Here is a 15,777-nt window from a genome sequence, read left to right on the forward strand (position 1 = left end):
AAAAAAAATATATAAAAAATTGTACAAATTTTAAAAATTTGTACTAATTTTGAAATCCTGTCGAACCGAAACCAATCAAAACCGTTCACCGCAAAAAACACAATTGAAATTTTGACAATAATTGCGAATATATCAGCCACGTTCAAAATGGCATTCAGCGTCGAATTCCAAGCCAGCCAAAATAGGCCCCACAGCGAATCCAACAACAACAACAACAGCAACAGCAACAGCAGCAGCAGCAACAGCAGCAACAGCATCGATCAGACCAAGAGCAACAGCAACAACTGTCAGAACAAGAACAACAACTCCGATTATATTAACGGCAACTGCACAAGCGGCAAACAGACGGAATACCGAAAATCCCAAAGATATAATATTGATGATCCAGGAGCCGGCACGAGTACAGGCAACAACATACGAGGCGAGGGGACAGCAGAAAAGCAACGTAATAGCCGCTGGCGAGAGAATCTACTCAGCAAATTGCAATTGCTCGCCGAAGAGAATCGAGAGAATAGCGCATACGAGGGATTCGCCCATGTTGACATCGACAACAACAACAACAACAACAACAATTCCGATCGTTATAAATACGCAGCCGAATCCAAGAATTATACTGATCAAGGTGCCCACGCACAGCAGGAGCAGCAGGAGCAGCAGGACAGAGGAGAGCGCGCCTCGAACTCGTCTTATCAGAATACCCTTTTTACCAGGCTCGGTACCAACAACGGCTTCAGTGAAACATACTTTGCCTACGGCGAGCTCTTCAGTAAACTATACAACTTCGGCGACAGCATCCCGTATCGCGAGTCAAGCGAACCCATTGACTGGGATAATATACCCACCAGAACGGTGCTCGAACAGCTCAGGGTTTCCAACAATACTAAACCAGGTCGCGAACGACCAGATCCTAGATTCGCCGTTGACAACAACAGCAACGGTGACGCAAACGGTCCAGGTTTCGAGCACGCCCCAGACTCTGGCGTCAATGGCTGGCATACAGCTGACAGGTGCAGACATGCTGTCGTCCCGCCAGGATATGAGTGGAGCAATGCCTACTGCTACAGTTGAAGAGATAGATGTTCCGGTGTTCATTGATGGTGAGTACTGTGTGTGTTAATGTGTGCGTAACTTGTACCCAGCACTCTCTCATTACTGTTCGAAAGCGAAACGAGTTGCCAACACTCTCATGCATGGCCAAACAATCAGTTGGAGAAAGAGTCGGATAGCAGGCCGTGAACAGGCGCCCGTTAGACTGCCCGTCGGTTCGGTCGGTCGCCTGTTTCGGCCTATGACATCGAGGTACATTACCACCTAATGATGAAGCAGAAGATCACAGTGCAATGACCCATTGCGACCCCCAAGCAGTTCATAGAGTAAAAGTTTTCCTTGCACAGCGCCCCCACGGATGTGGGCCGGACGAGAGTCTGGCTCACAGTAATCCTTGTGGCTGCAAAGAACTTTTTGGTCACACATTCATTTTAGGCTCACAATTCTCTCAATTATCCAAAATTCTTGTCCTACAACGATTGCCAACTTTATATGAGGAACTCAAGAGGTATATAAACATGGTCTTAGACGAATTTGTATACTCTCACAGGGGGCATTATAATTTTGTCAAGAAGTAGCTCACGTTTAGACGTAGATAGCTGCGAAGTATTCATATATATATATATATTCTTGATCAGCAATCGATCGTCATGAAACTCTGCAGAGCTATTTATAGCAAATAGTCAAACTTATTTTCTTTCATTTGAGCAAAATATTAACAAAAAAGAGACCTCCAAAACTCGCTCGAATAATCCGATTCCTCAGGCTTTTGACAAAAATTTGTAAATAAATATGATTGCCGCTTGGCTTCCAAACAAAAATGATGTTACTTTTTTTTTGCACAGAATAGTTGAGACATTCACATAGGCGTAGCGTATTTAAATGTATCTATACATCTATCTATCTGTCTATCTATATATCTATCTACACAGTTTGATATCAAGGGAAATTTAGCCATGAAGATTGCGTGATTAAATTATCTAAACCTAAAATTATTCAGAGACAGTTTGTCTATGGATCAATATTAGAACTTCCTTCCTTCCTACGACCCTTGCGAATGTGCTGAGTTTGCTTCCACTGAAAACTTGTGGGGATTTTCCTGAACAGAAAATAGATTTGTGCATTTAATTGTAAGTGTACCAAAATTTGTCGAGATTAAAGCTGCAGAGAGATTACTTTGTCTAGAACAGATAGAAAGTGGGATATACCGACCTGATCCATTGTATATATATAATATATAAAGAATTTCTTGACAAGATTTGATACCCCTGACATGCATTAAAAATGATGTCGCTTTTTTTTTTTTTGAATTTTAATAAACATGTTTGCGACTTTCGCTATAGAAAAATTGCTAACCTATCCAATATGAAGGCGTATTTGCTGGTATGAAAATGATGTCGCTTTTTTTTCTGCGCTCTGAAAATATATGCATACCTCAATATGCATAAATAAACTGAAGCATACAGTATATAATATATATATATTATATTATATATATATATATATATATATATACGTATATAGTATCAGCTGGGCCGCCTTTGTATCTTTTAGTCTCTGCAAATTGAATTTTACATATGGAAAACCCGTGAATGAGTCATAGCTAGATTTTCTAATAATAATTGACAGTCAATTAAACGGTTTTCGGTTTCTTATAATGTGGTTTAACAAATGTGATTTTTATAGCAAATGACTCGAGCTCATAAAAATGGTGCATTTTGTAACTAGTAGATATTTTATGCCATTTTCTTATCTAACAAACATTATAGGAAAATCTAAACTTTTTGTGTGAAATGAGACTTATATAGATTTCTTTTCATAAAACAAAAATTAATTGCGAATTCTTATTCGCTTTGGTTTTAGAAATGCTAAAAAATTCGACATATTTGTTTTATATTTTTATTAGTTTATTCTCCAGTTCTTATCAGCAGGTTACTTTTGTGCCTTCTGTTCATGAGTTTTGTGCTTTCTTTTATTTATTTTTTTTTTTTACAATAATGAGTCATGCGTTTTGCCAGGCTGTCATTTAATTTATTAATATTAACTGCGCATTTTGTGCCCAACGCATTCTTAAATGCATTTACGTAAACGAAAAACCTTTATTCTTGCGGTAAATACCTTTACCAAATATCCAAATATGGTCATAAATTTGTCAAAGTTTACCAAACATGTTAAGAAGAGCATAGTCCAGTACTTACATGCATATATATATATATATTGTTCAACCCCTTCGATTAAACATCTTGATATTTAAAAGTATCTATAGAATACATAAACTTGTAAGAAGACTTTTGAATTTTCGGACACTTTGACCAGCTCACAGAGCGCGAGAGAAGGCATTTAATTGGCTGCAGCAAGATCCAATCCAAAAGCCAGCCCCTTCGTATTTCCCCTTATCACCTTTGCTTAGGTATCAAACAATGTCTCCATAAATGGGCAAATGGAAAATAGATTGACGCGCGCTCTTCCAAACCGCAAAAGTCCAGCCCATTTGCTGTCCGTTATATGTATTCATACTTATTCATACATATGTATGTATTTATCTGAATTTTTAGTTTCTTTTAATTGTCATTGGTTATCGAAACATCACACGTCATAATTCAAGTGCAAAGGCCAGGGCTTACTCATGACCTAGATTTATTTGACTACTTTTCTTGTTGACGTGTGTTAATTGTATAAAAGTGAATACGTGCACTTTCATCAATAATATAAGACACACTTAGTTTTAATATATGAATATCCAAATTATTTATGTTGAAGACATTGGCATTGAATGGTTAGATTTTCAATCCTTGCTCCCATTGTTGTGAAATTCGATTAGCATGATGTGCAAAAATATGAGGGAGGGAGAGAGAGAGTGAGAGGCTCGTTCGGTGAGAGCCACTTGTAGGAGTATGTGTACGCTCTCTCAGTATGTTAGCGATCAAAGACACTCGCGTTGTCTCGCTCTTTGGCGCCAACAGAGCGGGACAGCTGATTTGTGCCGGCCGGCAGTTGTGTTCTCTGAGCATACACGCGCACACACACAGCCATACATTTGTAGACATATTGCACACAGATATTTTTGCATCGCGCATACGCATAGTGGTACCCCTGAAGAGCAGCTTATGTACATATTTATGATGTATCTTTATGCATAGCAAACACATTAAAATGATGTTTGTTTTCAAATCAAAATAACGCACATGATTTACTCATATTAGCTGCAAAAAAGTAGATAAACAGGATAGATAAACATAACTTCGCATAATTATCAAGCAAAGCCAATTGAATAGTTCGCATAAGTGCATTTGCTAGTTACGCATTTGTTCTAAATGTTACATTAATTCGCAAAGCTTTTGTCGCTCTGATGAAATTCGAATGCAAGCGTATTGGTGCATCAAATCGCCAAAACTACACACAGTCAGACATAATAGGTTGGTAACACGGCCATCAGATACATCCAAACACAGTGTAATTGTCCAAGAACAAGTTCCTGTAAGACACACATTGGCCAGAGCGAGACAACAGCAGTGCGCAATAACACTTGTTGGCGTAGGGCAGGTTGTGCATATGTGTTGGTGAGCTGCTGTTCGTACGCTCTCGCGATCTCCGACTTCGCACAGCCGCATAAAAAGCGACTGTTTGCAACACGAAGTCAGTTGTCGTTGGCCGTTTGATACGTAAAGAACGCGCTTCACAGCGGCGCGCAGAGCCGTTTCCAAAGCCGTGCAAAAGGTGAATATTTATGCTAAAAATAATATTTGGACAAATTTAAATTAATTTCTCGAAAATATACAAATTATTATTAGAGATTTACTTTATTTTTGTGGCAAAATAATTCGTTTTTGCTTGTTTGTTTTTTTTTTTTTCGGCAGACTTTTTGCCAATCTGCAACAAGTGTGTTGTCATTTTTAGATTGAACTTTAGATTCTTTTTACCGCTGCAATGCGATTCGCAACTTAAAATGACAATCAATTTATGCTCCTATTCAAAGAAGGTCAACAAATTTAGTTATAAACACAAAATTAACAGCTAAATCTAAAACAAGCAACAAAAACAAACCGAATAGCATTTATTTGATTTGATTCACCTTTGATTTGATTTCATCCCCTTTGGCCAATTCGATAAACGCAAACACTGTGCAAAGCAGACATGCACGATCATGTCTGTTTTGAGCAAACATCATGTGCGCAATTCCCGCTCGCGTTCTCTCTGTTGTATTTAGGTGCCTCTTTTTCTAGCTGTGCCCCGACACTCCAATAGAAAACTTATTGCAAATTAACAATATAGGATAGAATGTTTCAATTTTTTTTATGTAAATTGAATTTATTTTATTTACTAAACTAAAATTTGTATTTAAATGTTTTTAATGCCGCTTCAAGCAGCAATTTGTTATTGTATTTTTGTCTTCGTTTTCGCTTGTTGAATTTCACAACAATGTTGAGCCGAGCGAGACAGCGAATGAGTCAGCTTGCGGCGTGTAGCTAGTTGTCTCTGTCTGTTTATTGGGCAGCCGCTTGAAAGTATGCAGCATATTTTGAATTCAACTTCTAGTTGGTATATTGGAATCTTATTAGACAATTGCATACTTAAATGAATGTGCCGAAATACTTATAAAAGATGGTCATTGCAAAGGCAACTGGTGAAAATAATTATGAAAAGCAACTCGAATGCACGTTTGAATTGTATTAGCTTGTATTAATAATGATTTGTATTTTCTCAGAATATCTGGAAAATATAGAAGCAACGTCGTCGACGAGCAGCAGCAGCAACAAAAGCGGGGAGATTGGAAAAGAGATTTGTACTGAGACGGATATATTTGATTTTGACTTTGATATAAACCTGATTGCCGAGGATCACATTGAGCGCAAGGAAATGGATCAGTGCAATCTGGACATGGATAGCAATTACAGCGACAACATTAACAGCGACATCAACGGAATGGATGAACTTCAGTTTCAACTATTGGAAGAGGGCGAGGAGGAGGCACTTGACATGGGCTCCATGTGCAATGGCATCGACATCACAAGCAATCTGGGCGAAGAGCCCGATCTGGGCAACATACTGACCAGCGCCGAGAATCCCATGCTCAGCAATTTCTCGCAAGGCTCCATGCTCTACTCATCCAGCCAAACGAAATGCATCTACGAGCTGCCCATGTTGGCGGATGAGAACAGCATGGAAAACTATTATAACGCCAGTCAGCAGTCGCTCGGCTTCGGTCTCGGGCTCGGCATCAGCCACCAGCTGGATGGTGTTAACGAGGATGCCTGCAGTGCTGTGCTCGTCCAGGATGCTCCGCCAGCCAGCATGTGCCTGGGCGTCAAGCGCACTGCCTCTGCGGCGGGTCTCGTGAACGCAGCAGAGTCGATGCCCATGAAGCGCAGCAACCTCTTGCATCTTAACATCAACAAATCACAGCTCATCAGCCAGCCCGATATCATCAACACGCCCGACATCATCGAGCAGGTGCTCAACTTTGACGATGTAAGCGAGAGCCTTCTATACAAATGTAACAGCCAACTAACTAACTCTCTCCTGCAGGCCAATTCAGTTCGTAATAATGTGACCAACCAGGATCTGATTTATGAGGAGCTGCGCAGCACTGAGGATAACACCGCATTCACCATACTACCCGACTTCTCAGCGCCGAACACGCCCAATAGCAATTATTCGGTCAGCAGCACAACGCGTTCGCATCAGGCCACCTGCCAGACGGGCTTTGCTGGCTTCATAACCGCGCCCGTGTCACCCGCCTTCTCCACAGCGAGCACATCGCAGTTCAGTGTCACCACATCGATCACTGGCAACTCCAGTTCGAAGCGCAAGCGCGGACGTCCCGCCAAGGAGCACGCGGAGGGACCCGATCCAGAGCTGATGGCCCAAATGACCGAGGACGATGCGAAGGCGTATCGGGATCGCATCAAGAACAACGAGGCTAGCCGCGTCTCGCGCAGGAAGACCAAACAGCGCGAGCACGAGGAGATGAAGGAGGAGCAAGATCTGCAGGCTGAACACGAACAACTAACATACACGCTGCAGCTGGTCATGCGGGAAGCCAGACGTTACCAGGAATACCTCAAGCGAAACTATCACAAGAATAGCACGTATGTCAAGCCCGAGCCGGACCACTGAGATTCTCATAGCCATGCCATAGTCAGTCAAACTCTCGTACCTCTCGAGTGTTGCATATTGCGACGCAGAGCTCTAGTTGTTAAATTAAGCTAGTATTCATCCATACCTAAGCAGGGATTGTTGTCGTTGAAGGAGTCGCTGTAATGTGTGCGGCACAGAGCCGCACAAAAAAAAAAAAAAAAAACACAAAAACCTTAACCGAACAGATTATCAATTGTTCGAACAAATTGATGGAAAACTTTTAGAAAACAAAATTCTTTTTTTTTTTCTTGTTACCAACTAAGTGATTATGCATACTTACTTTCAAAGGCGTCACATAGAATGCGCACGGTTTTTTAAAAATTTTGTATTAGTACATTTTATTATGTTTGCAATTTGTCAAATTTTTTAATCACATGTTTTTTACACCTATGTTATATATATATAAATAATTGTAATCGAAAAAAACAAAACCTATCTTCAAGCTCGTAATCGACGGCAAAACGAAAACGGAACAAACAAAAAAAAAAACACGTGAAGTAGCGATTAATTACAATTACAAATATATACTCGTTTTAACAAGAAAACAAAAATTGTTACAAAAAAAAAAAAAAATAATCAAAAAATATGTAGAACAAAAAAAAAATGAAATATTGTTAAGAATGCATAAATATATTCCACAAACATGTTTAAGATATATATTATATACTTATAAACGTTTCAAATAAAATGCATGTCCTCGAGGTCATAGCAAAATCTAATTACTGTGCGTATTTTCTTCCGAAAATAGAATGGCGATTTTTAGTTCAATTCACTCGTTCGTTTTCTGGCTGTGAACTAAATCAGTCGGTCGTTCATGAACAATGAATTCTGCTCAGCAATGCAGTCGGTCATGAACTATTCGCTTGGTTCAGTTATGCATTCAATCATGAACGATCTATTCTGTTTTCTTAAGAACTGAACGTCCCCAACGAATATATTGTTAATAAACGACTACATCGCTCATGAACGACTGAACGAGTGCGGAATACATCGTTCATGAACGACTGAATAGTTCACTAATCACTTCAGTAGTTCATTTTAACGACCCGTTCAATCGAACTTTGTCTGAACCAGACGACACAACTCTAACTGAAAGCATTCTGAAAATGAGTTACAGTAGTCACTCGCTAACACGATCGGCTAGTTAGAATTTTCATTTCTGGTTGAATTGACAAATACATGAAAATAAATTGATTTATTAGTTTCGAGCAGAAAGGAATTTCTTTTGGCATTTACAATTCCTTTTTTTTTTTTTAAGCCTTAAGGCATTTTTCATTTGTTTATTGCACTTGGGATTTATAACACGAAGTAAAATCATAAAAAACTTTTGAATCAAATATTAGACTATTTTCATAATGTTATTGTTGGAACCAAAACCACGGCAACTATTGTCCATTCCTGACGCTCTGCAGCCAATTGGTGTCCAGCGCGCGATGAACAGAGAACAGAGATTGGAGCATACACCAGGTGGGGCTCCAGTTGAAGATGAGATTCCGGCAGCTCGAGTAGGCCGTGAGCAGGGCGCACTGCAATTATATTGGGCTGTTGCGTGTCGACTGATTGGATTGCAGTGGGTCTCATTGTTGTTGTTCAGGTATTTGTCAAGGTATCGCGCGCTGGCCGAGCCGTGTTGTTGTCATTTTACGCGGCTGCTTCCTGGGAGTTGATGTACCTCAGATAGCGTATGCCTTGAAAGGTTTGCGCCGTAGCGTTTGTCGCGTGGCAGGCGAAAAGCAGCCAATTTCTGGGCTGTACTTTGTAGGCGAAGCGCATGAAGATGCACGAATAGAGCGTCAGAGCTGCCAATAAGAAACAAGATAAACCCAATTAGATTCGCACACGATTCACCTAATCGGAAACATTTCGGCTGGGCACACGCCGTGTGCCTGTATCAGGCTTATCGCGCGTGCCTGCGTTCTGATTAGCACAGAATTAAGTATCATAAACAAATGTGTCTGGGCAAGAGCTCTGATTACCGCAGACTATGGAAATTTTTTTTAGCAGCTGCTGTTGATAAACGGGTTTGCAGCCAAAAGCTTTACCTAATGTCATTCGGCCGGAGATGAACTTTGGATGCTTCGATGTGTCCGCAATGGCAGCCACTGGAATACCCCAATTGGCGACTGGGCCCCAGAAGTGGGTGCTCATAAAGTAATTGCGCCACTCGGCAGCGCTCGAGCTGGACATTGAGCGTCTCATTGACATTGTGCTTGTTTCACTGTAGATAGTTCCACTTGGAGTTACTAGAAAAAAAAAACTGATTCTGATTAGCGTTCTCGTCGAATCCATATGCGTGTAGACTATAGATTTCAAGGTCTTACAGGTTGTTGCTGTTCTTGTTGTTGTTGTTGGTTTTTGTTACGTCTATGGCGTAGTTGTTGATACTATTAACTAATTTAGCTGCAAATCGTTTAGAAAGTGGTATGGTGTTTATACTATAACAAAATAAAATTTGTATTGAGTTGTGTTCAAAAGTTATGTAAATGTAATATGTTTTTAGAGAGTAGGACACAAAGCTTACACGAAACCAACAACTGTTCAGCACTAAAATAAACTAATGCCAAATAGTGCCAAGCACGTATTGCTGGCATATTTAGGTCATTTTTTTTTAAATATTCACTGCATGCATCTATTTCCAACGATGTGGCAACTCCATGGTGGCAGTCACTGCCACGTCTAAAAATCATTGGCGCCAAAAATCCTAAATTTAAATTAACGATATTCCAAGACATGCTTTTCTCTACTTTCTTGTGTAAATTACATAACTGTAATCTATTAATCTTTAATTTTATTTTAATAAAATACCATTTTTATCAATAATTATATATACAATATACATGTAACTTATAAAAGACTTGAATATATATATATATATATATGTGAATATTACTCATGCAATAAATTATATAAAATTATTCTTTAGAATTTTCTATTTTCTGCAGCGAGGATAAGCCGAGGAAACGGCAAGCGGTTGAGTTTTGCAACTCTTATAAATTATTTTGTATTAAACAACGTCCAACAAGTTCCGACTAAAGATTGTACAAACTTTGCATCAGCCACGTTGTTGGCAATTGTTTGCATACCAGCCAATATTTAAAAGCTTTTTCACGTAAAGATTGCACTTGAGTTGGCTTATCACACCACCAAGGTGACTATAAAAGGTGACACTTGTCCAAGAGCAAGCCATCAGTTGAGGCACAATGAAACTTCAGCTTACAATCTGTTTGGTTCTAGTGGCTGCATGCGGTTTGGTCAACGCCTACAACGGCGATGGTCAGCCGGGTTGCAAGACGCAGGAGGAGCTGGACGTTGGAATCTACCGTGATAACTGGGATGCTACGTCCTACTGGAAGTGCGAGACACTTAATGAGCCCGCCATCAAGGTGCGTTGTCCGGATGAGACGGGTTTTGTTGATAGCCTGAAGGACTGCGTTAGCTGGGATGATTGGACGTGGGAGAAGCCAGTCGCTCCACCCAGCGAGGTTGACGAGTAAACGAAAAACTTGATATTGAAAAGCTAAACGTGACATTTAATTATTGTCATTATATTAAATACGAAAACTGCGCTAGGCGGCTTATAAACGCAACGAAAAAGAATTAAAGAAATTTAATTGTCTGATGAGTGTCTGTTGGGAGCTTTAGTCGCGGGTGCGCAGCCCCCAGATGGAGGTGCGACGCGTGCCCACAGTTGGGCGTCCTACCGAACTATGTATAAACTTGTTAATGCCTATTTTGGGCATTTGCTTCTCGAGCACCTCCATGGCGGCATCCGACAGCATGCCGAAAATGTCCAGATAGGTGAGTGAAGTCATCTTCTTGAGTTCTCTGCATCGTTGAGAGAGATACAGAGTAGAGTGTTAGAATGATAGGATACTGCGGGATTATCTGTTGGATAACTTACATAAAACTAGCAGCGGGTATGAGATAGCAACGCGACACGGACAAATACTCAAGACTGTTGAATTTCATGATTGCCGCAAGTGCTGCCGGCGTCAGACTGTTGCAGTCGGAAAGATCAAGTTCCAGCAGCTGGGGGCAGCGTTTCTGCAGTGTTGCAACATCTGAAAGAAGAGGTAGATGCATGTCAAATGGTTTCACGCATGACCTTTGAGCTGTAACTAACGTGTGTCGAAGAGCACACGCCTGCAGCCGGCCACATTCAATCGGATTACATTGGATGGGATGTGAGTAACTAGCGCGGTGACGGCATCAGCGCTTAAATCAGTCCACGAGATGTTCAGGCTGTTCAGTTTCGACAGCGATTCCATCATTTGACGCACGCTCTGAGCAGTTATGCCACTGGCCATGGACAGATTGAGGGTCTCCAGCGAACTGTTCTGCGAAATCTCAAAACAAATCTCATCATTAAGCTCAGCATGCTCCAGGCTGAGCTTCCTTAGCTGACGACATTGGGCTAGTAATGTGCGCAAGGAGCTCAGTGAAATCGAAGCAAGACTCAAGTCCAAATATTGCAGACGAGATTGAAAATCTGTGGACGATTCGCACGTAAAAGCTGGATCTTGTATCTGTGGGGGATGAAAGCGATTAGATAACATTGGAAATGTGTCCAACGTTGTTTGGTCTTACATCAGCCTGGGCCAGGCGCAGAACCGGCACACCGCGCCTTACCACCTGCTCCAAGGCGTGGGGACGCAGTGTGCGCAAGCCCAGATCCAGACGTGTCCACAGAGTCTCATCGCGCGCACAGCAATTGAAGCGTCGGCAAACAGTTGCGATGCGCAGCAAAGTCTTCTTTGGCAGCCATTTGAAGATGTCCAGCAAAATCTCGTCGGACAATCTATCAAAATAGTTGATGCCGCTGCTGATGTGCGCGCTCATCGAGGGCGTGCGATAGACAAAGAAGTTGTCAGTAGGCCCCAGTCGGGTTGTCAGTGTCGTCGGCGTCGTCGTCGGCGGCGGCGGCGTTGCCGTCGGCTTCTTCTGCCGCAACAACGCCTGCTTGCTGGTCGAGGGCAGCAAGCTGAGCGGCGTCTGTTGCAGCGGCGGCGGCGGCAGCAGGGACTCAATTTGATTATTGCATGTGACTGTGGCCAGAGGATTTCTGGTGCGCTTGCTTGGCGAGTTGGAATTGCTGCCACACTCGCTGCTGACCAGCGCAGTGCGCTTGGCCTGGGCCAGAGCGTGCAGCTTCTCGGCGGACTGCAGCAGCAAACGCTCCTGACTTTCCTCGCAGAACACCTCAATAATGGTGTTGTTATTCACGCTGCTGCTGTCCAGCGTCGAAGCCGTCGAGTTGAGACTCATGCGTGTCTGCTGATGTGCCATGCGTGGCACACTGGTGCAGGGTGTTGTCTCATTGGAGTTCTCGTCGCTGGTGGTGCTGACAGCCAGCGTAATTGCTGAGAGGGCCGACGAGCTGCTCTCCTCCGAGTCCAACATACCGATGCCCATCTCTTCCAGTGCCTCAAAGGTGAGCACGGAGGGCGAGGAGGTGTGCTCGTAAAGCGACGATGTTTTTGTTGCGGACACAGCAGCTGCGACGACCGCACTATTCTTACTCGTCGAGCGTTTTCTGTAACAGGTTGGGCATTTATTAAAAAGTGCTGGGCGTACAAGTACGGGTCAGTTGCTTGGTCAGCACGGGTCAAGCACCTTTCAATTATGTGCTGGCCCCGTTTCGCTGCTACTTTTTAATTTTGCAATGCATGTGACGTCACTGGAATAGTTCGCGCCATTTGCTGACCGCAGCACTCGGCGGGCGTACACGATTTGCGGGCTTGCAAATGTTGTTTTCGTTGATGCACATATTTACCTGGCTACAGGACACAGATTTTCAATATTTTCGGCTCCTTTGTGCTTGCGACTACTCATATTTATTGAAGAATTTCTCTTTTTCTTACGCACAAATTACGCGCTATTTTTGTATGCGGCGTTGCCATATGCCACTGCTGTTTTTATTTTTAACAGTGCTGCCAGACATTTCATGAAATTTGCTGTTTTCCAGCACCAAGCAAATTAGTCAACACTGACAGGTCACAGGGAAAACACAACAACAATTGATCAAAAAGGCTGGGAAAATCGTAATTTTAAATTAAAAGCAAAAAATCAATAGAACAAAGAATTGTTCGGCGGAAGTGTTCGTTAAATACGCATAAATTGCTCAAAATATGATATAAGTGCGCTGCAAATGATACATAGATACGACGACAGCGTCTGCGTCCCTTTCCGCAGAGCCACTTTCGCAAGGTGAGTAAATTGGCTGGGCCCTGCTTTTGTTGCTGTTTTGCGTTGCACTTTCTTTGTTGTAGCCTGAGCCCATGTCAGCTAGAACTGAAAGGTTGCATTTGACATGGGACAAAAGAGATGCGCAATGTGACGTCACAATCGCGTTAGTGCGGCAAAACGTTGAATTTTAGTTTGTCCCTAGAGTCTTTTGATTTGGTACATTTACACCTGTCTTCCCAACATACAGATCCAGCAAGATGAGCTTACGCACGCGTGCCCTTGTGTTCTCAACATTCTTTGGCAGTTGTCTGGCCATAGGATTACTCTTGGCCAGTATGACTACCAATCATTGGGTGCGCGCCTATCCGCGGCGCAGCAATTCGACGGAAGCCAAAGGTGATGTCAATCTTGGGCTGTTCTATGGGCAGCATCACTTGAATCTCGGCTTCGGTGTGCGCACCAATCAGATTGAGGGTGAGCTATGCAATTATATTAATTCACTTAATATTAATATATTCCATTTATATTTTGCACAGTTTATAACTTCATTCGCACCGAACACGGCGAGACCAGCTTCTGGCTATGGCTGCTCACCACACTTGGCACTGGGTTCGGGCTGTTGTCGTGCGCCATAGCAGCCATAGCCGCTGTGTTTAAATCAGCGTCAGCAGCCAAAAAAGGCGGCACCATGGTGATTCTATTGGCGTCCAATGTGTCGGCGGCTTGTGCGCAGGTGATTGCATTTTTGGCCTGGCTAGTGCAGTTCTATCAGTATCTCACACACAATGTGCTCTTGGCGGAGCACCAGCAACAGCATTGGTACAGCAACGGTCTGGCCCATCTGGGCTACAGCTTCTATTTGGTTGTTATTTCGTCAATTGTTGTCTTGCTGAATATAACAATACTGCTGTATGCCAGACGCCGCGAGAATCGCGATCGTCATCGCTCGGAGCCGCCAAGCAAAGACAAGAATCAGGCGGCCATAATGCTGTACTAGGCAGAAGGCGGCCGGAAGTATAATCCTAATGTAACCTCAAATGGAAATGTTCGATCAAGCGTTGCAGCAACGAGCACCACATAATCTCAGCGGCTCAATTGTTTGTGCCTTACTTAAAGATGCCCTCTGCATGCCACATTATAACTATCGAATATACATATATATATACATATATTTTTTCTTATCTTTCTCGTAGTCCGTAAGTCAACATATGTACATATGTTTAAGGCTATGGCCTGGTCAAGTCTGATAAGCATTTGAATTGCACAACAAAACTTGATGAAAGAAACGCACGATACAACTTTTACACATACTATTTATACAAGTATTTCATGGCATTTTATACTCGAATGTAATTTTTATACTCGTTTTATATATACCCTTTTTCTGCTGCTACTGAGCAGTGTAATTGTGTTTTATGTGCATACAAATAAAACAAGTCATTGTTAAGATACAACTTATTTACGAGTTTTGTTTTGTTTATTTTTTTTTAATTATGTTTTTGTTGCCCTCACGGGAAGTTCGACTGCACGGTAGCACACGCTACGCCGCGGGGCAACATCCGTGCCGGGCAGGGATGGAGACAAAAAATGTCGTAGAAAACGAAATTTGAAAAAAGAAGGCAAGCAGTCCGTGTGGCAGTTTATTGATGAATTGCTCAAGACTTGTGACTTTTCACCAAAATGTCACAACAATTTCCCCATTGTAATTATAACGTTCCGGCTAATTGCCGAACGGGACCACACCGCGGGCCACAAAATCCAAGTGTCATCGCATTGCATTTTGCAAACGAATCAATTACCTTTTTTTCTCATTTTTGTTTTTTTTTTAACTTGTTCTGTTTCTGAGGACCCCTGACTGATGTCTGTTTCCTTGCCAGGACAATCTGTATGTGTGTGTGTGTGTGTGGCTTTGTCTTGTGCTGCGACAACCACTTCCTATTTCTATTCGATTGCATGCCCATAAGGAACAGGACGGGACTGGGCTGCTTCCTTTGGCCCAATCGAGCCAATTATGTCATCATTAGTTTTGATTAGTTTGGGAAACGGCAGAGCGACCTTTGCAGCAGAGACAAAACGTACGTTTGTTTTGAATTTTCTGACACTTCCGGCACCACCTACTGTTTACCTTTTGGGCATGTTGTCCAGCTGGGCGCTGCATGTTGTTGTTTTGGTCGAATTTCTGGTTTCGATTTGAATGCAATTGCATAATAATGATGAACGTGTTTTTAATTAAGGGTGAATCGGCGCAAACTAATGCCAATACGAAAGTTTTATGCTATGTGGAAACCAAATGCTGCACATCTTTCTCCATTATCTGTCAGGGGACTATCTGAGTGTGGTTTATCTGACCAAACAGATTATGGCTCACCTCTGGCCATGTGCGCGGAATAACCATATAAGTCCTTA

The 15,777-nt window shown here is 42.2% G+C and overlaps 5 protein-coding genes across 7 annotated transcripts; 3 read left to right on the plus strand and 2 right to left on the minus strand.

Annotated features, from left to right (window-relative positions):
* The first annotated feature begins 233 nt into the window (after positions 1-233).
* Positions 234-7,820, plus strand: Xrp1. The gene is made up of 3 exons (XM_002058634.4): positions 234-1,097; positions 5,753-6,516; positions 6,574-7,820. The coding sequence occupies exons 1-3, from the start codon at positions 380-382 to the stop codon at positions 7,162-7,164; spliced, it is 2,073 nt and encodes a 690-aa protein (XP_002058670.1). The 5' UTR covers positions 234-379; the 3' UTR covers positions 7,165-7,820.
* Positions 7,821-8,387: 567 nt separating this feature from the next.
* Positions 8,388-9,755, minus strand: Mpc1 (mitochondrial pyruvate carrier). 3 transcript variants are annotated; one of them, XM_015169346.3, is made up of 4 exons: positions 9,707-9,755; positions 9,507-9,620; positions 9,228-9,428; positions 8,388-8,984 (listed from the first exon to the last, which is right to left on the minus strand). In XM_015169346.3, the coding sequence occupies exons 3-4, from the start codon at positions 9,388-9,390 to the stop codon at positions 8,827-8,829; spliced, it is 321 nt and encodes a 106-aa protein (XP_015024832.1). In that variant the 5' UTR covers positions 9,391-9,428; positions 9,507-9,620; positions 9,707-9,755; the 3' UTR covers positions 8,388-8,826. The 3 variants fall into 3 exon arrangements, with proteins under 3 accessions (XP_015024832.1, XP_070063595.1, XP_070063596.1); XM_070207494.1 differs by lacking the exon at positions 9,707-9,755 and having other exon boundaries at positions 9,507-9,678; XM_070207495.1 differs by lacking the exons at positions 9,507-9,620; positions 9,707-9,755 and having other exon boundaries at positions 9,228-9,442.
* Positions 9,756-10,366: 611 nt separating this feature from the next.
* Positions 10,367-10,801, plus strand: LOC6635112 (uncharacterized). The gene has a single exon (XM_002058636.4). It carries the CDS (start codon positions 10,386-10,388, stop codon positions 10,677-10,679), a length of 294 nt encoding a protein of 97 aa, XP_002058672.1. The 5' UTR covers positions 10,367-10,385; the 3' UTR covers positions 10,680-10,801.
* On the minus strand, positions 10,695-13,119 carry Skp2 (S-phase kinase-associated protein 2). Its single transcript, XM_002058637.4, has 5 exons — positions 12,959-13,119; positions 11,773-12,718; positions 11,309-11,711; positions 11,087-11,246; positions 10,695-11,010 (listed from the first exon to the last, which is right to left on the minus strand). Exons 1-5 carry the CDS (start codon positions 13,015-13,017, stop codon positions 10,824-10,826), a joined length of 1,755 nt encoding a protein of 584 aa, XP_002058673.1. The 5' UTR covers positions 13,018-13,119; the 3' UTR covers positions 10,695-10,823.
* Positions 13,120-13,177: 58 nt separating this feature from the next.
* Positions 13,178-14,829, plus strand: LOC6634914 (uncharacterized). Its single transcript, XM_002058638.4, has 3 exons — positions 13,178-13,392; positions 13,619-13,845; positions 13,908-14,829. The coding sequence occupies exons 1-3, from the start codon at positions 13,334-13,336 to the stop codon at positions 14,366-14,368; spliced, it is 747 nt and encodes a 248-aa protein (XP_002058674.2). The 5' UTR covers positions 13,178-13,333; the 3' UTR covers positions 14,369-14,829.
* Positions 14,830-15,777: the final 948 nt, after the last annotated feature.

Source organism: Drosophila virilis, chromosome 2, assembly GCF_030788295.1.
Source record: "Drosophila virilis strain 15010-1051.87 chromosome 2, Dvir_AGI_RSII-ME, whole genome shotgun sequence".
Lineage (NCBI taxonomy): Eukaryota > Metazoa > Arthropoda > Insecta > Diptera > Drosophilidae > Drosophila > Drosophila virilis.